Source organism: Apium graveolens, chromosome 2, assembly GCF_009905375.1.
Source record: "Apium graveolens cultivar Ventura chromosome 2, ASM990537v1, whole genome shotgun sequence".
Taxonomy (NCBI): domain Eukaryota; kingdom Viridiplantae; phylum Streptophyta; class Magnoliopsida; order Apiales; family Apiaceae; genus Apium; species Apium graveolens.
In genome coordinates this window covers 250,457,020-250,471,322 of record NC_133648.1, presented here as the reverse complement: position 1 = coordinate 250,471,322, position 14,303 = coordinate 250,457,020, and the positions used below count along the sequence as shown (strand labels likewise).

Sequence of the window (14,303 nt, the reverse complement as noted above, 5' to 3'; positions counted from 1 at the left end):
TCTCTAAGTGGCATATTTCTGTCTTTGAGCTATGAAAGGGTTATGAAGAAAGATTTGGGCTTTCAGGAATCAAGGCTCAAGATAGGGTGAAAGCCGACATTCATCACAAATCATTAACAGGATCTTAAGGATCTTTCAAGTGGAAAGCAAGAATCTATTCAACTTTGGGAATCAATTATATGATTGATAACAACATCAGAATAAGAATCAGGGTTCTCAAAGTTGTATGCTAAACAATAACATAATCAACTCTTCTCAAATCATTTCAAATCATTTCATTTTCAAAGAAGCAATTGCTAAGGCAATGTATTCAATATCTTTTTATAAAGTGATAGGGAACCCTTGATTGGACTACTTTAACTTTCATAAATAATAATATGGGTGATCAGCCCGTACCGACCTCCATCTGGTCGTTAAGGTACATATGGCATAATTTCAGCCTTAAACTGGACTAGCCCCGCTAGTCTCTTATATGACTAGACTAGTCCCACTAGTCTCTTACGTCTCAATCCAATCCATCAGGAATTTATTTGGAAAACCTTATGTTGGAAAAGAAAGGTTTTACTAAATTCATTTTATCATTACCAAGAATATAAAATCATTCAGACTCTTTCAAGTCGAAACTCATTCTTAAGTTCAATTTATGATTCAAGTAAAGTGAATGAATCAAACGTAAACTAGGATCAATACCAAGGAACTGGATCAAATGACAAACATGGATCAATACCAAGGAACTGGATCAAATGACAAACATGGATCAATACCAAGGAACTGAATCAAATGACAAACATGGATCAATACCAAGGAACTGGATCAAATGATAAACAGGGTATACAAGTTAGGTAATCAAAACAGTTCTAAGGATCATTACAGGATAATATAAACAAATGAATGAAGGATCATTCGCAAGGGAGTTCATAAAGGTTTTTATAGGGTTTACTAGAATTCAGGGTATCAACAGGTGATCAGGATATGAATAAAAAGGTTACTATAAAGGTTTGAACAATAATCATATCAAGTCATTACAAGGACAATATATGGGTGGTTCACGGGATTAATGATAGATATAGCACAAGTATCAACATCAGAGTTCAAGAATCAATATCAGGTTCACAAGGAACAATAACAGGGTTTCTCAAGAAACAATAACAGGTTCACAATTTCTCAAGAATCAATAACAGGTATATCACAAGGAACAATAACAAGGTTTCTCAAGAATCAATAACAGGTATATCACAATTGCAATAAAAAGCCTCTAGTCAATCAAGGCATCATCAATATCCTCTATATAATCAAATTATACGAGCAGACAGAGTTACTTGCCTAAATTCGCTTTCCTGCTTTACGGGGTTTGAGCTACTGCCACCTAAAATACCTTTCCCTTTCCTAGCCTGAATGCCTTCACGATTTGAATCTATAATCCGAAATCAAACCCTAATTAGATTCCCACTCGACGTCCCCGGAATGTTTAATAATTACCCCAATTCGATCTAACGCTTAACTCATATATACGAATATAAACACTGAACACTCACATAGCACTTAATAGTGTATACTTATATACTTAAACTCCATACTTTAGCAAATAATCTCAATTTGTTTGACTCGACTCGATAACAAAGCAACTCAATCCTTTCCTTATTATCCAAAAATTCGAACCAAACAAATGAACCACATCAACATGCAAATCATATATCTTGACAGGCATTCATTTAACTAGACTCTAGAATCAAATCAACCAAATAACTTGAATCAATCCTTTTGAAAACCATGAACCATTCGGTTTTTTCACAAAATATAAACAAGAAATCAATTTTTTTACAAGCAAAACCTTAATTTGTTACATGCAACCCCACAAATTGACATGCAAGTACAAGGATCATCTATAAACTTTAGCTCAAGCCAAAACTCATCCTTTTAAATCATTTTTAACTTAAATATTTACATGCAAAGCTATAACTTGATATGCATGATCTATTTCTCACATATTCTCTCATTTAAACCTAAATCGACCATGTTTATCACAAAATCAAACCAAAAACATATAAACCGAGAACTTCATTCATAAAATCAAGTAATCATTTTGATTATAAACAATAACTAAAAACAACTAGCATGCAAACCATAAAAATCAATTTATTCCCATTTTAATCACAAAACCCATTCGGGTTTTTCAAATACACACACATGCACACACCATTTTTGACATGCAACCTTTAACTCACGTATTTATCTTGCCAAAATCCCTTATTTAATCATTTTACTCAAGATCAAACCAAGTTACAACTTGAATACACAAAATCTTATATGCATGCAAAGATTTTTCTTAAAAAATAAGATTTTATAGTCCATACCAAACTCAATACTAAATATAACCAAGTAAATCATGGATCATCAATCAAAACTCATTTGGAAATCAAAACCCCTTTTTATTTTTCCAAAAATTCGAACTATACCAAGTCAAAACCAAAGAAAACACAACATATAGCACACCACACTTCTCCTATGATTATACCCTGAGAAATTGAGCTTTTCTAAGATATAATCAAGAGAAGTTGATTTTGAAACTAGCTTAAATACTTACATGCAAATGGTATATGAGTTGAATATTGAAAATGATGATAATTGGTAACAAGATCTTTGAATTTGGACTAAGTTTTGATGTTGCATGCAAGAGAGAGAAAGAGAGAGAAGGAGGGAGCCGAGAGAGAGAAAAGAGAGAGAAGGAAAAGAGGAAAGAAAGAAAGAAAGAGTGGCTGGGTGGAGAGAAGAAAAAGAGGGAGGGGTGGGTTTTATAGCCAAAATGGCAGGGGCGTTTTGGTCTTTTGCCAACTCAACTCTAGAATCTTCTTTTTATTTAACTCAAAATGAATTTGAATATTATATAGCTCTCTCATAAATGATGGAAATGAAATGAATAATAATTTTAGAACATATATCTCAAAATTAGCTTTCCAACCATATTTTTAAAATAATTTTTGAGCGCACGATTTATTTTATATGAATTTTACAAGATTACACTCAAAATAGAATTATAACTCGATAAAATCATTTAAAAATACACCGAGCACCAAATAATTTCATCTATCATTTTAGAAAGTCTCTAGGACCATTTTGAAGATAACAAAATAAATTTCACGTCTTGACCATACTCGGATAATTTTATAAAAATATATAAAGGTTCAATAAACTTTATTTTAAATCAAATAAATCCCTTAAATCACTTTAAAATAACCAGAGCACATAATCAAGCATTTTTTTCAAGCAATAGCACGTATTCACATATCACGACTCATATCATAACACATTCGATCATAAGAATTTCCTTTTCTTTTAATTTATAACCACTTTTTGCGTAACGGGTCGCGTTCTGTCTGACGACCCGACGCTGAGCGTTTTCAACTACGCTTCTCAATCATTCTCTTTATACCAAATAACACGTCAAAATGGAATTTAAACATTCCACTTCACATAGTAACACATAATTCACATAATCACGCTTTATTAACATAATTTATAATTACAACACAAAAGTATACTTTATTCACTTAATCACGTCGCGAAATTCCCAGTCGCTACAGTTGCCCGTTTCATGGCTGAGATTCCGACGCAGACTGAGTGGAAGGAAATGAATGCGGCCATATTCGATGCTGTTATGAAAGATTGCACCCGGATGTGGGGCCAAGTATATAATATTTTTCTACTTCTTTTGTTTGCCTTAGTGCCTTAGAATCATTCTTAGACATATTTTTGCTTCTTTGTAGCTTGGTGGGTATATGGCCGAAGCTGCTGCTATTTCTTATAATGAACTGAAACATGCCTGGGCTACTATTGCTGAGAAGAACAAGGAGCTTGGTGAGTTGAAAGATGAGATTTCTGAGAAGGACTCCTCTAAGTCCGAATTGAACAAGCATCTTAGTGATGTGACAGTCCGGGCTGAGAATGCTGAAAAAGAATCTGTTGATCTGAAGTTCGAGCTAGCCGAGCTCCGGAAGTGGCTGGAGTCTGTGAGGCCAAAGTCTAAGGTTATTGAGGCATACAAAAAATTTGCGGAGTATGACAAGACCATTGCTAGTGCTGGCGCTCCGGAGGTTGCTCGTTGTTGGATCGTTCCTGAGAGGCATATTAAGACGGACCCTGAAGCGGACTTCGGTAGCTTTTTACAAAAGTTTATCAAGGCGAAACAGAACATAGAAGCCTGACTTGGTGAGCCGGAGCAATTTGACGGCCCTTGCCCGAGCTTTCTTTCCGAGAACGCCCGAGAGTCTTAGATTTGTATTATTAATTCTGGCTGATTTGTAATTCTGAAGTACTTGACTTGGTTTTGCCTTTGTAACTTTGGATTTCATTTGTACTTTGTCCGGGAATATTTTATCCCGACTGTTGTTTTAACTTACTTTTGTCGCTTATATGTTGCTTTTGGTTTGATTGTTTGTACGTATCTTCTTTCCTTAGGAAATATTCTAAGTGGATAGTGATTGCTTTTACTTAGAAAAATAATCCAAGTAAGATTAGTTTGCTAGTCCGGGTTCAAGGTTGACCCAGGACTGAGGTTGCTTTTACTTAGAGAATTAACTCTAAGAAAAATGGGTGGCTAGCCCGGGTTCAAGTTTGACCCGGGAGTGTGGTTGCTTTTACTTATAGAATTTAACTCTAAGTAAAATAGATTGCTAGCCCGGGTTCAAGTTTGACCCGGGACTGAGGTTGCTTTTACTTGGAGAATTTTAACTTTAAGTAAAATCGATGGCTAGTCCGGGTTCAAGTTTGACCCGGGACTGAGGTTCCTTTTACTTAGAGAATTTAACTCTAAGTAAAATATATATGGCTAGTCCGGGTTCATGGCTGACCCTAGACTATTTTTGCTTGTAAAAAAATTGTAAGTAAAATAAAAGGTGTTTTTCATTGACTCCGAATTTGCTTCTTACAAAATATAGAGTAATAAAGTATTTGCTTGTCATAGGCTACAAGTGTTTGGTTGATGTGGTTGCTTTTCTCCTTGCTACTGGTAAAACTTTCTTAGCATGAGTCCGTGACAGGTGTTGGGAACTTCAGAGTCATCCAAATTCATCAGTTTGTAGGTTTCTGGCCTTAGGACTTTCTTGACCTTATACGGTCATTCCCATTTGGGCATTAGCTTTCCAGTGTTTGTAGGGTCTGATGCCTCCGTGTCTCGAAGAACCAGGTCTCCAACTTAAAAGTTCTTGACTCTGGACTTCTTACTAAAGTGCTCCTTTGTTTTCTCCTTATATTTCTCCATCTTTTCTACTGCTTGGTCCCAGACTTCATCAATTAGCACCATATTTGTTCTGAGTCCTTCTTCGTTAGTTACTTCATTGAAGTTTATTGCTCTATGAGAAGGAGATCCCACCTCTATGGGTAGCATTGCTTCTGTACCATAGGCTAGCTTGAATGGAGTTTCTCCTGTGCTTGTCCGGGGGCTTGTCCTATAGGACTATAATACACTTGGCAGTTCTTCTGGCCATTTGCTCCTGCTTTCTTTAAGTCTCTTCTCAATGTCTCGAAGCAGGATTCTGTTTATGACTTCCACTTCCCCATTTCCTTGGGGATATGATATTGATGACTTTTTGTGCTTGATCCCGCGCTCTTGGAGGTAGGACTCTAATTCTGATCCGCCAAACTATGGCCCATTTTCAGATACTAGGACTCTTGGGATCCCAAACCTCATCAAAATATTGTCCATAAACTTTATGCAGTCCTGCTGGTTTATGGTCCTGGTCCTCATTGCTTTCGCTTCAACCCACTTGGTCATGTAATCAATTAAAACTAATAAGTACCTGAGATCTCCTCTAGCCTGGGGAAAGGGTCCCATGATATCAATACCCCAGACAGCAAATGGGATTGGAGACAATACTGAGGAGGGTAGGACTGGGCTCATTCAGGACACATTGCTGAAGAGTTGGCATTCCTTGCCTTTTTTCACGAACTCTACTTCATCCTGGTGAATAGTTGGCCAGTAGTAGCCTTGTCTTATGATCTTGTGAGCTAGGTCCTTTGCAGACATGTGATCTCCACAGATCCCTTCATGGACTTCCATTAAACAATAATTAGCTTCTTCTGGGCCGACACACTTCAGAATAGGGGATGAGAAGGTCTGGCGGTATAGTAGTCCTCCTTCAAGAAAGAACTTGGCTACTTTGGCTTTTAGTCTTTGAGCCTTTCCTTTATCTTCTGGGAGTTCTCCTTTTTCCAAGTAGTTGATGAAAGGAGTCATCCAGTTCTGGTTGTTCCCAATTTCTAAGACTTCTTCAACTTTAATAGATAGTTTTTGCAACTCTTCAAAGTAAACCGGGCAATCTAGATCCGATGAGTTTCGGACTAGTTTGGACAGAGTATCCACTTCTTCATTTTCTTCTCGGCATATTTGCAGGACTTGATGCTTTGGGATTGATGTTAGGTAGCTTTGAACCAATGCTTGATACTTTTCCAGAATTGGGTCTTTTGCTATATATTCTCCATTTGTTTGCTTTACCACTATCTGGGAGTCGCTGTAGATGTCTAAGTCCTGGACTCTGAGGATCTTGGAAAGCTTCAATCCCGCGATCAATACCTCATACTCCGTTTGGTTGTTTGTTGCTGGGAAGCCGAAAGATATGGATGTTTGTATTACGAATCCCTCAGATCTCTTTAGGATGAGTTCGGCTCCCGACCTTTCGCTTTTTGACGAACCATCTACTTTCAAGGACTAGGCTCCCGTGCTTGTAGTTCGATCGCCCTCTTGGTCTATGCTCATTGGTTCTGGTTCGGCCTCCGGGAAATTGCATTCAATTATAAAATCAGCAAATCAGCAAGTGCCTGAGCTTTGATGGTGGTCCTGGGAATGAAGCTTAGATTGAACTGACTTAACTCCACAGCCCAATTAACTAGCATTCCCGAGACATCTGGCTTGTAAATTATTTTCCTTAAAGGTTGGTTTGTGACTACCCTGATTTATCTTCCTTAGAAGTAGTGTATGAGCTTCCTCGATGTTGTGACCAAGGCGAAGACAAACTTTTCTAGACTTGGGTACATGGCCTCTGCATCCTTGAGTACTTGACTCACATAGTAAACTAGTTGTTGTTTTCCATTCTCTTCTCGGATCAGGGAAGCCCCAACTGCTAAGGCTCCGGCTGATAAGTACAAGTAGAGCGACTCTCCTGGTTGGGCCTTAGTTAGGACTGGTGGCTGCGAGGGGTATTCTTTGATTTCTTCAAATTCTCTTTGGCAATTCGGGTTCTAATTGACTTCTTTCTTGTTGTTTGCTCCTTTGAGTAGATCAAAGAATGGTAAACACCTTTTTGCTAGCTTTGAAATTAATCTTCTAAGTGCTGCTAGTGATCCCGCTAGCTTCTGCACATCTTTCTGGGTCCTGGGAGCTTTCATCTCCTGGATTGCTTTTTATTTTCTCCGGATTAGCTTCAATTCCTCTTGTCTATCAACATTCTCCTTACTTCATTGTCAAAAATATCTAAAGTGACTACTAGGGCTTCATTGTGATTAGGATTGACACCTTCATAATCCTTGTTGCTGAAAGATATCACCATCTCCTGGAGTGATTGGATGGAGAGTACTTCTTCGCCAAAGTCCGGGCTCCGTGGCGATGAGTGGGAGCCTCCTAGGACCACATTTACTATATAATTTCCTTTCTTTGGCCCTTCCCCTCTTTGGTTGTTGTCTTGGACTAGGTACTTATTCAGGTTCCCTTTCTTTACTTGCTCTTCGATGAAGTATTTAAGTGATAAGCAGTTCTCAATCTTATGGCCATGTGTTTCATGATAATCGCACTGCCTATTATAAGGTCTGCTCTCCGGAGGAGTGTGCATTGATTTTGGAGGGTAGTAGAATGGCTTGTCTTTTATTTCCTTCAAAATTTCCTACCGGGACCCGTTCAGGGGAGTCCAGTCCGGCTCCTGCTTTGGCTCCTGGGACTGCTTGGTTGGTCCCGGGTCACTTTTGGATTCTGTCCAAGGACCGAGCCTTTAGAATATTGGAGTAGTCTGTCTGTCTTGGTTCTGTTGGCTTTGCTTGATTTTTTTGTCCTGATGGTAACCCCCTTTCGGTCGGTCATCAGAATTCTTGCTCCTGGATCCCCCCATTCCGGGTCATCCTCATAGCTTGGAGCACATCAGTTTCTTTGATGAATCTGGCAGCCATGGAGTAGACCGCCGCCAGACTCTGGGGCTCCTTGTTGATTAGTTCTATTATGTATCTTTCATTGTGCTTCGGGTCTAAGTTCCTCCTGAAGAACCTCAGAGCCTCTCGCTCGTCCAAGTTCGAGATCTTGTTGATTTTTTCATGGAAATGCCTCATATAGGCTGATTGGGACTCATGGTCATGCTGCCGTCTGGTTTCCAGGTAACACATATGCATGTCATGTATCTTATTTGCTCGAAACCTCCCGAGAAAGGCTGCGCGGAACTCCTTCCAACTATGGATGCTTCGGGAGGGGATCCTGCTGAACTACCTTTGGCCCCCTCCCTTGAGAGTTGATGCGAAGAACCCGGACTTTTTCAAATCATTGTAGTAGTATATATGTATAATCTGCTCAAAATAATTCAAATGTTCTTCTGGGTCTCCCAGACCATCAAAAGAATCAAAGTTATAGTGCTTTAGGTCCCTCTATCGGGGGATAGCCTCCAAGGAGTGGCTGAATGGCATCAAAGTTTCCCCAATTTCCATTCTAGAGTCTTTGTCCATTTTTCTTTGTAGTGCATAGATCATGTCCTTGAGGTCTTTCTGCTTCTCCTCATCATCATCAGAAATGAACTCGGGAGTGGGATCCCTCCGGGTCCTCTTGGTCCTGGACTTGGCCAGTAGCTTCTATTCTTTTAACTGCATCCTTCTTTGGATCTTTAGTTCAAGCTTCGCCTCTTCTTCTTTTCTGATTTTTTCCCTCATCTCTTCCAACCTCTTCTGTTTGGCTGCTTATGTTTCTTTCTTATTGCCCTGATCTTTTTTGTTCTTTTTCCCCTTAGCTCCAATGCGGTCAAAGACAGATCTTTTAGATTGTTGGGAGTCCCCGGACTCCTTCGGTTCCTCCTCTAGTTCGGTTCTTCCTGGATCCGGGCTTGCTCTTGTCTATAGAGCCGGATTGCTTCTGCTAGCTCATTGCTGGTGAGGTTGGCCATATGTTCCTCAGCCATCGGGACATTAATATACTTGTATTGGTCTAGCTCAATAAGGCTCCTGGCGTCCCGGGGGTTTACCACTCTCTCCTGTACAGGAGTTTGTGACAATGGTTGCTCCTAGAGTGTTTCTTGGTGAGCCGGGGAGTGGTCCGGCTCCTGGACCTGGGTACTAGCAGATGGTCTCCCGGAAGTATGCTTTCCTGCTCTTACCATTATTTCAAATGCACCAAAAATAACTAACCAAAATCTCCAACTAACAATATCGATATAAGGTTACTTTTGAAAATAACGGAAACTCCCTAGAACAACAACAAATAACTTTCTGGGACTAATTCCAACAACTTTCTAGGACTAGTTAACAATATAATAGGATGAGTGTAGCTGGGTCTTGGAACACAAAGGCAATACGTGAACAAATCAAACTCGAGGTTCTAAGACAATCGAAACTAGCAATATCACACACAAACGTGGCTTAAATCAACAAAATAGGGCTCACATAAACGTGGCCTAAAATAACGGGCACACACAAACGTGGCTTAAATAAATAACATCCATATTTATGAGAGAGTTTGGTTGCTTGGGTTCTTACAAGTTAAAGAAATGGACTCTATCAAGAGCTTGCTGATGAAGGTGAATCTAGGGGCACCGAGACCTAAGGATGGAGAGCCTCTCCTTCTAGCACCAAATGATAACTCTTGGTGGCGGGACCGCTCCTTTGACACCATGCCTGGATCCTTCACAGCGGTGGTGGTGTAGCTGTCAAAGGGGGTTCCTACAAAACAACATCGGAAGGGGGGTTTGGGTCCCGCGGTGCCTCCGGTGTGAGAGTAGAACTCGCTTTTAGGGAAGATGATGATAGATAGAAATGCAAGGTGGCTGTGTGTATATATGAATGTGAGAGATTGATTAACCCCAAAACCTTAGCTCATTGGGCTATTTATAACCCAATGATAGGTAAATAGCCCAATGATAGGGTTTTGGGGTTGGTACATTCGAATCGTAGTCGTTGGTTCGAGGAGCGGAGGACACCTGATTGGGGTGGATGTATTACACGTGTGAGGATGGGAGGGGTTGAGGAATGTTCTAAGGATCTCCTGTCACGTGACCTGATTGTGCTCATGATTGATCAATGACAGTTGTCCCTATCACGTATTCAGGCATGTGCCCCACGTGCCGGGACTTTCCAAGGTTGGGTTGTCTGGACTAAATAGTTTGGAATAGTGGTGTGCGGGACTGAATGGAGCTGACGGTCCGGACATGCTCCTTCCAAGAGTCATACGTACTATCAGCTTTCATGCTTTCTCTTGAACGTAAGAGGTGCTGTATATTCTTTTTAAGTATAAGAGGACGATAATTCGAATCCAGAATCTACCTGGGAAGGGGACGAAGGACGAGACAGTTGGCACTTACCATTTTCCACTTTTTCAGTTCGATCTAATGATATAAAATATCAACAAATCAGCGTAAAGTGGGTGAACTAGTCGTCGTTGTGGGAGATCATTAACCATGATAGTTCAAGTCATTTCCCATATTAACCAGTAGAATTTGTAGCTTCTCTCCATGCCATTATTTATTTGGATCTGGCAAAGCTTATGATTCTGGAAGCTATGACTTGGACAGTTGCATAACTCTATACGCATATATATTGTAAGTTGTTGGTTTCTATTTGGTTAATTTTATGTCAAATGTCAAATCCAGAGAAACAGTGTACTTGCATCACCTAATTTACAACCAATCACATTGACTTTGTAAAATAACTCATGATATCACTTCTTCCTTTGTTATAACTTAAAACTAAATAACATAATACATGTTCGCTCTCTTTTCTATCATAGTTTAAGACCATTGCACTCTAAATAAATAAACGATCGTAAGAAGTTCACTCATTTTTTACATTTAGCAGGTGAAAGAATATGTTGTAAGAATTGCAGGCTAAAAATAATTAACCAAGTGCTGTTTCTAGTCAGCTAACATGAATAATATTTCTTTACAGCTGCTTACAATTACAAAGGGCAGGAACATCGACAAATTAGATAAACGAACAATTAAATCAACATTAGCAACATCGCTGTTTTTTTGTGGTTGTATACAAGACTGAACTTAGTACTGTACTTCAAATTACATACATATACACCCCTATACATAATGTATTATACAAAACCAATTAAACATGCAAATGGAAACTTATTCAGTGTCTCTAAATCTTCTGCAATCAACTAAAACCTTGCAGTGGTCTATCAGGACAAGACCGGCCACTGTGAAGAGCTAGAAGCTTGGCTGCAATTTATCGAGGAAATTATAATTAATTACATTTGCGTATGAAGGTATATTAAATAATCTGATGAAAACAGATAATTAAGTAAAAGAACAAATAAGTTGAAAACTTACTCAATAAAGTCTTTCCAGTATGCCTCACTAGCTCCATCATACATGAGCTGATCCGCAAAGTCATCAAAGTTAGTGCATGTAGACGAAGAAGTTCCAGAACCTCCATTAGTATCGATTTTGAGTGCAGTTTGATTTGTGGCAGCACGTTCAGGTGATGCTGGAAGTAATGCAGGCAATGAATCAGTGCTGAAATTTTTCTCCATATTCGGACATGTTGTGCCGATTTGATGATGATCAACAGTGTCCTGAAACGAAGTTTTGGAGGCGAAAAGGTGTTGATAGGCATCATTTCCCATGTTGAAACTCTCAGAATTAGTCATAATATTGGCAGTTGTATTAGGTGCCACACAATTTTGGACAATAGTACCCTGAAGCTGAGGATTGTTGGGTCTCATGAAATCATTTAGCTGATAATCTTGGATAGGGAAAGCACTACTAGTACTTGATGGAACTAAAGAAGTGGCTGCATTGGGGCTTAATACTTGAAGAAGATTATGCATCAGTTGGAGTTTGGCAAGTTGTGCAACATCTGAGATTTGTGACCTGAAGGCATTAACGTCCCAAGGATTCATCGGATTGATGTTCAAGTTATTAGCGGCTGCAAGAAGGTGAGGTAGATTTGCTAAAATGTCAAGATGATCAGTTCTTGGCCTATGTGTTACAGGATCAATTCCCATTTGTAAAAGCTTCTTCTTGAGGTGTGTGTTCCAGAAGTTCTTTATCTCGTTATCAGTCCGTCCTGGAAGCCTTAATGCTATTGCTGACCACCTGAAAATGTTTAGAAACTTCAGGAGTCAGGACATGAGTAGATTTTTCTAGGATATTTTATGAAAACAACAAAACTAATAATTAAATTAATTACTTGTTTCCGAGAACTGAGTGGAGGTTGATGATGGCTTGTTCTTCTTCGTCAGAAAATTTGCCACGCTTAATGTCAGGGCGGAGATAATTAGTCCACCTTAGGCGACAACTTTTGCCACATCTGTTAAGGCCAGCAAGCTTTGGAAGGGCTCTCCAACTCCCATGACCATTTGTTTGAATGTAATTCATTAGCTTCTCGTCTTCTTCCGGAGTCCATGGTCCCTTTTTTACCCCACTCTCTTCGTAGCCTGGTGATCTTGCCATCCTGCGTTAGCCTGCATATTAGATCAAATTGTTTAGGCAGACAAGACATTATACATAATCCAATATAAGTGTAACAAATACTAATAGAAGAATAAAATAAATGTCAGTTGAGTTAAGTACTTGGTGTAAAGCTGAAGTGAATTGGAGGGAGAATGAAGATCAGATATCAGTTGCAACTGATCGTCATATAAATGTAATGCAGTATCGGATGATGACTTATATTTATATATACATGTATAGCTACAAGCTAGTTGGAAGATGTACGACATTAACGAGGTTAAAGTGTAATCAAGAAGAATCTCTTTATTGCATTGTACACTATCGCTTTCAGTGACATTTTAAATTTGTAGGCTTAACTAATATATTTTGATGGACACGCTAGTAGTTTGAATTGCATATCAAGAATTAAAAACTATTCGTTTAATACAGGGACATTGAAATGAAAGCATTTAGTTGTATGGTTCTTTTGCATGTTTTAGCCCGGTCGAATTTTGAGGAAGAAAATAAATAAATTATTATGAATTCTAGCATTTGCTATACTGTTGAATAGTATAATATCCTATTAGGACATTTTTCTGTTTAGACGGACATGTTAACAAGTATTATCATCCATATCAATATTCATGCTACCTTTATAATCCTGATTTTGTCACTGAATTATGTTTGTATTAAATTATATCTAGGTGTCTGAGCGAGATGACAAGATATTGTTGTTGTTGAACAAGGCAATATATACAGGTTCCCATTATCCTCTCTGTTGTCCATTTACGCCAACGAAACTGACACCACGTCAGCAGCAGAGAAGAAGTTGCACCTGTAATTTTTAGGTTAAACTCCACACATGTGTCCTGTGCTTGTAACTTTGTAGACACATGGCCGACAAAGGGTGGTGACGTGGTGGAGCTCTTGTCTCCTCTGGAAGGTGCCGGGAGGTCAAGGGTTCGACTAGTGTGTGCATGTGTAGTTTTAGGAGCATGGGATGAGAGAAAAAGGCTCCATGGACGACCATGTTTCATAGATGATATCGTTGATAGTTGACATACCAGCTGGTTTTTAGTTAAATTTGCATACGCAATTTACATACTTACACACGCAGCACATATATAAGTATAACCAATTAGGGGGAACCTACCCCTATCCCAACCAAACTCACCTTCCAAGTTCTAACGACTACATTTGAAAAATCTATACTAGCTAGACTTACCTTTCTGATGCTTCCTCTTCTATGTATGTTTAACTATATATACATTATTTTATTATTATCTCGTCATGAACCGGTACTAATAAGCACACAAGTCATAACCATCAACTGTCATTTTTCAACTGTTGACTTCTACTACTATAACTTTTCTGAAAGAAAGCGATACTTCCTGCTTAAAATTATCTTAACCAGGACGTATGCAGTTAATCCACTGGTCCTAATTAAGTATATATGTTTTCTCCTTGTACATCTTAAACAGTCTGAGGACATGGTACAAATTTATTATACCCCTTGTTAGATTAAAAACAGTGCTCCAATCGTCTCTAGGTTCCTGTTAGAGATTGGCATTTCACATTGAGAAATGCACATACCCTAAATAATTTTCAAAATTGTTTATATTTGATAATTTTACTCATAATAAGATGATATCGTCCATACATATGTGTTCACAATTTAAAATATGA

At 38.8% G+C, this 14,303-nt stretch overlaps 2 protein-coding genes across 2 annotated transcripts; both read right to left on the bottom strand.

The window, feature by feature from the left end:
* Positions 1 to 7,415: 7,415 nt before the first annotated feature.
* Positions 7,416 to 7,820, bottom strand: LOC141699805 (uncharacterized). Its single transcript, XM_074503631.1, has one exon. It carries the CDS (start codon positions 7,818 to 7,820, stop codon positions 7,416 to 7,418), a length of 405 nt encoding a protein of 134 aa, XP_074359732.1.
* A 3,301-nt stretch (positions 7,821 to 11,121) lies between these two features.
* On the bottom strand, positions 11,122 to 12,849 carry LOC141708341 (transcription factor MYB53-like). The gene is made up of 4 exons (XM_074511916.1): positions 12,759 to 12,849; positions 12,376 to 12,649; positions 11,514 to 12,281; positions 11,122 to 11,402 (listed from the first exon to the last, which is right to left on the bottom strand). The coding sequence occupies exons 2-4, from the start codon at positions 12,636 to 12,638 to the stop codon at positions 11,363 to 11,365; spliced, it is 1,071 nt and encodes a 356-aa protein (XP_074368017.1). The 5' UTR covers positions 12,639 to 12,649; positions 12,759 to 12,849; the 3' UTR covers positions 11,122 to 11,362.
* Between the last annotated feature and the right edge of the window lie 1,454 nt (positions 12,850 to 14,303).

Excerpts from the sequence above, each read along its gene's own strand:
- LOC141699805 (XM_074503631.1), bottom strand. The coding sequence starts at position 7,820 with ATGCACACTCCTCCGGAGAGCAGACCTTATAATAGGCAGTGCGATTAT.
- LOC141708341 (XM_074511916.1), bottom strand. The coding sequence starts at position 12,638 with ATGGCAAGATCACCAGGCTACGAAGAGAGTGGGGTAAAAAAGGGACCA. Across the intron at positions 12,282-12,375 it reads CACTCAGTTCTCGGAAACAA|GTGGTCAGCAATAGCATTAA; the intron begins GTAATTAATTTA and ends AAACATTTTCAG. Across the intron at positions 11,403-11,513 it reads TACTGGAAAGACTTTATTGA|CCAAGCTTCTAGCTCTTCAC; the intron begins GTAAGTTTTCAA and ends GATAAATTGCAG.